At 32.4% G+C, this 7339-nt stretch overlaps 1 protein-coding gene across 1 annotated transcript in view; it reads right to left on the reverse strand.

The window, feature by feature from the left end:
- MICU3 (mitochondrial calcium uptake family member 3) overlaps positions 1–7339 on the reverse strand; it is a 78483-nt gene that overhangs the window by 11384 nt on the left and 59760 nt on the right. The window contains exon 12 of the mRNA XM_006916486.3: positions 5521–5692. Within this exon, the coding sequence (XP_006916548.1) occupies positions 5521–5692 (172 nt within the window). The remainder of the gene's footprint in view (positions 1–5520; positions 5693–7339) is intronic.

The raw sequence follows: 7339 nt of genomic DNA on the forward strand, positions 1-7339 counted from the left end.
AGAAATAATGACTGAACACCAACCTCCCAAATTTGATGAAAGACATGAGTCTATACATCCAAGAAGCTCTATGAACCCCAAGTATGGTAAACTGAGAAAGACCCACACCAAGACACATTATACTCAAACTGTCAAAGCCAAAGACAATCTTGAAAGCAGCAGGAGAAAAGCAATTGTTCACATGGAAGGAGTACCCAATTAGATTAACAGATAATTTCTCATCAGAAACCATGGAGGCAGGAAGTGAGTACGATATTTCAAGTGCTGAAAGAAAAAAATTCTGTCAACAGAATTCTATATATGACAAAATGAAGAAATTTAGATCTAACTCAGATAAACAAAAGCTAAGAGAGTTCATTACTAGCAGACTTGTCCTACAAGAGATGCTAAAGAGAGTCCTTCAGACTGAAAGGAAAGCAAACAAGACAATAACTCAAAGCCATATAAAGAAGTAAAGAATTTTGGTTAAAGTAAAGGTAATTATATAGATACTACTTCTACACACACACACACACACACACACACACACACACACACACACACCCCTCAGCAATTCCACTCTAAGTATATACCCCAAAGAACTGAAAAGTGGTACTCAAACAAATACATGCACACACATATTCACAGAAGCACTATTCACAATAGTCAAAGGGTAGAATAAAGCTCAAATGTCCATGGCCAGATAAATGAATAAACAAATAGTGGTACATACGTACAATGGAATGTTATTAAACCATAACAAGGAATACAGTACTGGTAAATGCTACAATGTAGATGAACCTCAAAAACATGAAATAAGATAAACATGAAAGGTCACATATTACATGTTTCTATGTACATGAAATAGCATAAGTAAATCCATCAAGACAGAGCACAGACTGACGGTTACCAGAGGCTGAGGGGAGATAGTATGAGGGGGAGGGAGTAAGCAGGGCAGGGAATGCTTATTAGGTACAGAGTTTACTTTGATGTAATGAAAATGTTTTGGAAATGGATAGAGATTGTCATTACACAACAGTGCCACAACTAAATGCCACAGAACTGTTCAGTTTAAAATGGTTAATTCTGTTACATGTATTTTACCTTAATAAAATAAAAAATAAATAACTTGAAAAATCCAAATAAATCATCAGAACACATTATCATACAAGTAAAAACCATTCAGAAAACATGATCTTATGAGCACAGGACCTCAAGTGTATAAATTATGTTTGTTCTCAACACAAAATTCATGCTCATCTCATAAATTAAGTATGACACTATTTATACTGTTCAAGTTATATAGGTAACCAATCTAAATGGCAACTGCATAACTTTTAGAAATATAAACAACTTTAAAATGTACAGTCTGGAATAAACAGAAAATTCAAACTGGAATTTACTGGCTGAATAACTTAAGGTAAGTCACTTAAATCTTTCTGAACATCGGTTTCCTCAAAGCTTAATAATGATCATTTTATTACTTTCTTGTTAATATTTATATTTTGTGGTTATTCTGAGAAGCACTTTCCCTTCCCTCTACCACCTCTATCTACATTCTCTCCTAGAAAAGTTTACCTGGTCTCATGGCATTTAAAATTTTTAAAAATTATTTTATATGGCAATGTATTCACCTGTTCAAAATTCAGAAGGCAAAAAAGAGTATGTAACACAAAATCTCCCTGTCTTCCACCCTTGTTCCTTAGCCATGTAGTTCCTTTTCTTGGAGGAACCAATGTTTCTAGTTCTGAGGGTCCTTCCAGAATTAGCATAGGCTATCTTTTTAAATAAGTGGTAGTATGCTATACACATTGTTGTAAATTTGGCTCTTTTTTATTTATATATCTTGGAGGTCGTACTATATTAGTACATAAAGAATTTCCTTAGTTTTTTTTTCAGCTGCACCTTTTTTTCACTTATAAATATAATTTATTTAATCAAGGACTTTCTGAAAGATATTTAGGTAGTTTTCAGTCTTTTATGATAAATAACCTTGTATATCTGCCATTTCATACAAGTGAATCTATCTGTGGGTAAAATTCACAAAAACAGTAAAGCTTTAAGCTCTACATCTTTAAATAATATCTATCAATTCACTCAACAGGGTTTCTAGGTATTATGGATATAAGAATAAATAAAAAAGATAAAAATATCAGCCTTCCTGAAGCTTACATTCTAATTGGGAGAGACAGACAAAAAACAAAAGTATATTTTATTGTTTATCCAGATTAACAATGAAAAATAAAAATAGGCAAATTACATAGTATGTTAGAAGATGATAATGCTAAGGAAATAAAAATAGATTAAGAAGGAATAGCAAATGCCAAGGGGGAGGATTGTAACTTATATAATAGGTTATTACTTATATCATAGGTTATATATTATTTACAAATAGGTAATTATTTATATATTAGATTCTCACATCATTGAGAAATAATATAGTAAGCTATGTGGCTATCTAAGAGAAGAGTATTCTAGGCAGTGAAAAGAACATATACAAAGAAGCCCTGAAATATAAGATTGCCTGGTATTGGGAAACAGTAAAGTGGCTGTGTGCCTGGAACAGAGTGAACAAGTGGAGAACGACAGGAAATGAAGTCAAAGGTAATGAGGGAACAATTTCTACAGGCCTTTTCGTAAAAATTTTGGCTTTTACTTTGAGAAAAATAAAGAGTTACTGTAAAATCTGAATCATGATATAAAGCATTTCCTTAAATGCTAAACAGAGAGCAGACTGTAGAGAGGTAAAGCTGAAAGCAGAGAGATGATTTAGGAGGCAACTACAATAATCCAGGCAAGAGAGAATGGTGACTTGGGTGGCAGCAATGGAGATGGTAAGAAATGGTCAAATTCTGATAGAAGCAGTGTCAAGAGCATTTGTGGATGGAATGTAAGTAGAATGTGAAAGGAAAGAGTCTGAAAATTTTGGCTAGAACAACTAGGAAGATGGAGTTTCCACTAACTGAAACTGGGAAGATGGTATGTGGAGCAAAATTTCTTGGGATGATCAGTTTAGATTTGTAACTATTAAGCCTAAGATGTCTAATGGATACCCAAGTGGAGATGCTGAGTAGGCAGTATAATGTAAAAGTCTGAAATTCAGGGGAGAAGTTTAAGCTGGATACACAGCTTAAATACTAATGATTACCAAAAGTAGCCCTGACTGCACTAGAGTCAAATATCCAACTGCTTGCATAATTTCTTCACTTAGATATCTCATAGGAGTCTCAGACTTACTTGCCCAAAATAAAACTATTGATTCTTTCCTTCAGAGTTCAGTAAATGGCATCACTCTTTCACCTTGTGGTTCAGGTTAAAACTTAAAAATTCTTGATTCCTCTTTTTCCTTCACATTGAAGTATAATCCAGCAACAAGTTCTATCAGCTCGACTTTTTAAATGATCCAATATCTGACCACTTTTCTCTACTCTGACCCTGATCCAAGCCATGCATCTTTTTCCTGTACTGCTATAACAACACCCTAATTTGCCTTTTTCTTTCAAAGCTAGTCCAACTAAAGTTTATTCTGTACCAGCCAAGATGATTTTTTTGAAACATGAATCCAATCACATTTAGCACATCAGTCAGATCATATTTGAGTGTAACAGTAGACAGCAAATACTTGCTGAATAAATACTTGCTGAATGAATGAACATCACACCTATGCTCTAATGCACGGTTGGCAAACTTTGGTATTTGCTGTTTCCTCTGCTTAGAATATTCTTCGTCCAGATCTTTGCACAGGTCATTCCTGAGTCTTTCCTCAAAAGCTACCTCTTCAGAAAAGCTTTCCTTAACAGTACATCTTTCTCACTCTCCCTGACTTTTGGTTCTCTTCATAATATTTACCGTTATCTGAAAATGTCATTTATTTACTTTTTACTTGTTTACTGTATCTCTCCACTACTGATTTCCAAGAAAGAACGATATTGCTTGTTCCTTGATCCACAGTGGCTAGAATAAGGCCTAGTAAACAGTAGATGTTTAATATCTGCTAGATAAATGAATGGAAATTAAAGTATTTTAGAAATATAAACTGCTATTCAAATAGTAGTAGTTGCTATTCTTTTGGAGAGAAGGGGATGAGGGGCAAAAGGAAGGGAAAGACATAAATAGGATGTGGTAGTATTATCATTCCTTGGCTTAGGGTCTTGGGTTTGAATCCTTGGGCAAGTGTCTAAGTACCTGAGAGCCTCAGCTTCCCTTTTTCTAAAAGAAAGATGTCAATATCTGGAAGGTGTTCTAAAGATTGATGAGATAGTGCCAAAAAAAAAAAAAAAATTTCAATGAGAAGCAATGGTGGTTCAGTTGCCAAATTTCTCTTTTTACTGTAATGATTTGTAGTGCTCATGATACTTCTAACAATTGGAAGTTTTCAGAGAAGCTGAATTCAACTTAAAAGAAAATTTTTTTATTTTGAAATAATTTTCGATATGGAAAACAGTTTCAAAAATAGTACAAGGAGGTCCCAAGCACTCTTCATCCTGGAATTAAACTTAAACATTACAGATTTCTATCAGTGTCCATGTGATGAAAGAATAAAAAAAGATTCTTTAAGGCCCTAAAAAATACCCTTGTAGTTTGACATAGTACAATTTCCAATTTTTATTTTTATGGAAGTGTCTATGAATTGGAAAAATTCAGTTTAACATGTAAAACAGGAAAAAGATCCCTAATTAAGAGATTTATGTAAACTAATGGCCAAATGCATCAAGTCCTGTTTTCTCATTCCTTAGAGGACATGGAGAATTGTTAGCACTGTCAATGTATCCATTTTAAACGAAGTCAAACTATTTGCAAGTTTTTCTTGGACAGATTAACTTGATCCTTGTACAAACACAAATAGAAGGCAATATATCCAAAACATCCCACGCTTGAAGGGGTACCTGTAACACCAGTTCTATTTGGTTGCAATGATGCATTCAAATACCACTAGATAATGCACAACTGCTAAGAATTGCTGACAAAACACTTGCAACTAAACAAATAGACAATCAGTTGTCCCAGGTTCTTAACCATTCATGTCATCCAAACTCTGAAAAAAACCTTACTTTGCTGATAAGATTACTCGCTCTTCAATGACCTTTTATTACTCATAAGATTACTTATTGCTGATAAGATTACTCATCTTCAAATGACCTTTTTATTAAGGGTATTATAGAAATGAATTGTGTGACTGAAATGATATCAATAAAAACTGCTTCATAAGAGGAGATGTTTATGTAGCAGTCAAAGCATATAGCTCAGCAGAATTCTCTTGGAAAACGACATTTATAATTTGAATAAAATAATTGCTAACAACCTTAGAGTTTTTAAAATATCTAAGAAAAATATGGATTTCTACCTAGGATTTTAAATTAATCAATTTTTAAAATTTAGCCAGAGCATTTAGGACACACAGGAAAAAAGAATAAAATATATCCAAAATATCTATTAATTTAAAGAGGAGTAAAAGAACTACCAAAATGAACTCTCTATTTTATAGACCTATATGATTACAAGATAACCTATGTAACAAAATAAATATGGAGGATTAGATACCTTTTCTTCGGATATACTGTAACGCACATTTTCCAAAAATACTGATGTATTTTCTACATTTGTATATCGTAGAAGAATATGAGCGAAATCTTCTTCACTGATAGTATTCATCCCATTAGAGTAGGAAAGGAATTCTATTTCTAGAACTTCTGTTTGGAGGTTATCCATGAATCTATGACAAAAATAAAGAATAAATAAGATTAACGAAGAGTGATGGTAACAGATGGTTCTTAGCCTCTCAGGGCTTTGGCTTCCTCATCTCTTAAATGGGGATAACAAAAATACCGTGCAGAGTAGTTAAGACACTTAAAGGAATTAGTGTGCAGTGTCTACTGTTTACTATAATAAACACTACACACAAATTGGTAATATTCTGAATATACAGAAAATAACAATCCAGATAACCATTTTTTAATGATTCAGTAATTTCTTGTTATATTTATCAGTATAACCACTGGTATACAGATACTGATGAAAGTGAATATTTGCTATACATAGTACACCTACATAAGATGAAAGCAGCATAGAGGTATCACTGTACTAGATAATTCTAATTCTAAAGACTTTTATGGCTTTAGCATGTTAACACTTTCAATACAAATAAAAAAGTAAGCTCACCTATAAAAATCTTCAAAGTTGAGCTCAGCTTTTCCCTTTTTTCCAAAAAAATGTACAAGGAGTGTAGTATCTGTTACGAAACTTGTAATGTCATCAGCACGCTTAAAAAAATCACGATTTAAAGGTTAGCTGCAATAAAACAGAATAGGGATACCTAATATCCCTCAAAGAATTTTATCTACACAGAAATATGAAAAACATAAATATATTAACATTAGGATGAAAAGCATAAGGCTGTATTAATAAACGCCAGAGAAAATAGAAATATGAATAAGATCTATATCCTCAAAACATTTTAAAGATCCGATTATATTTTAGAAAGTTTTCAACCTCAAATTATGCTTATAGAATACCGATATTTTAAATTATAGTTGAACTCCTTTAGTAATCACGTAAATACTTTATTTTCATTTAAGTAATTTATAGTATGGATTTTCTTAATCACCCTGAAAAATCCATTCTTTTAGGATATTCAAAACAGGTAAATTCTTCACATGTATTGACTATATGAGGCTGACAAAAAATGGTCTCAAGCTTCATAAAATAACTTCCTTTAACTATAATACTTTTCTATGGTAGTCCATATTATGATACTTTAAATAGAAGACACTATATTTTGAGGAAAAAAACTACAGTAATATTACTTTGGAATTTCTATCTATAATTCTTTCAAATTCTTACGTTATTTTTTGAATAGATAAGAAATTAATTACAGAGGGTTTTCCTTACCCATTTCACTTAATAAACCTAGTTCCAACAAGTATATTCTTAAAATAGCTCATTTATAGTCCCTTTAAAGTTCAATGGCCTATGGAAAATCTTCCTCTTTTCCTTTTATGTAGCTTTATGGGGTTTTCTTTTCTTTTCCCCTCCTCCCTTACCTTGTGTTCCCTACCCTTCCTTCTTCAGTTGTCTATTAACTCATACCTATCTTTTAACTCAGGTACAATAAAATTTACATGATCGTAACTTATTAAAGAGGTTAAATAATCACTACCATTTTCTCTATTTAAAAAATAGCTGTAAATGTCCATCTTAAAGGTACATATTTAAAACGTATAACTTCTTGGCCAGAATGCTTATGTTAAGTACTCCATAGAAAACATAAGAAAGTATATACTTCTCTACAAAGAATCAGTTGTCTTACCCCTGTTCTATACACAAAATTTAGGTAATCCTTTGATTCCTCAGAGTCTTCTTC

This window comes from Pteropus alecto, unplaced genomic scaffold (genome assembly GCF_000325575.1).
Source record: "Pteropus alecto unplaced genomic scaffold, ASM32557v1 scaffold24, whole genome shotgun sequence".
NCBI classification, from domain to species: Eukaryota; Metazoa; Chordata; class Mammalia; order Chiroptera; family Pteropodidae; genus Pteropus; species Pteropus alecto.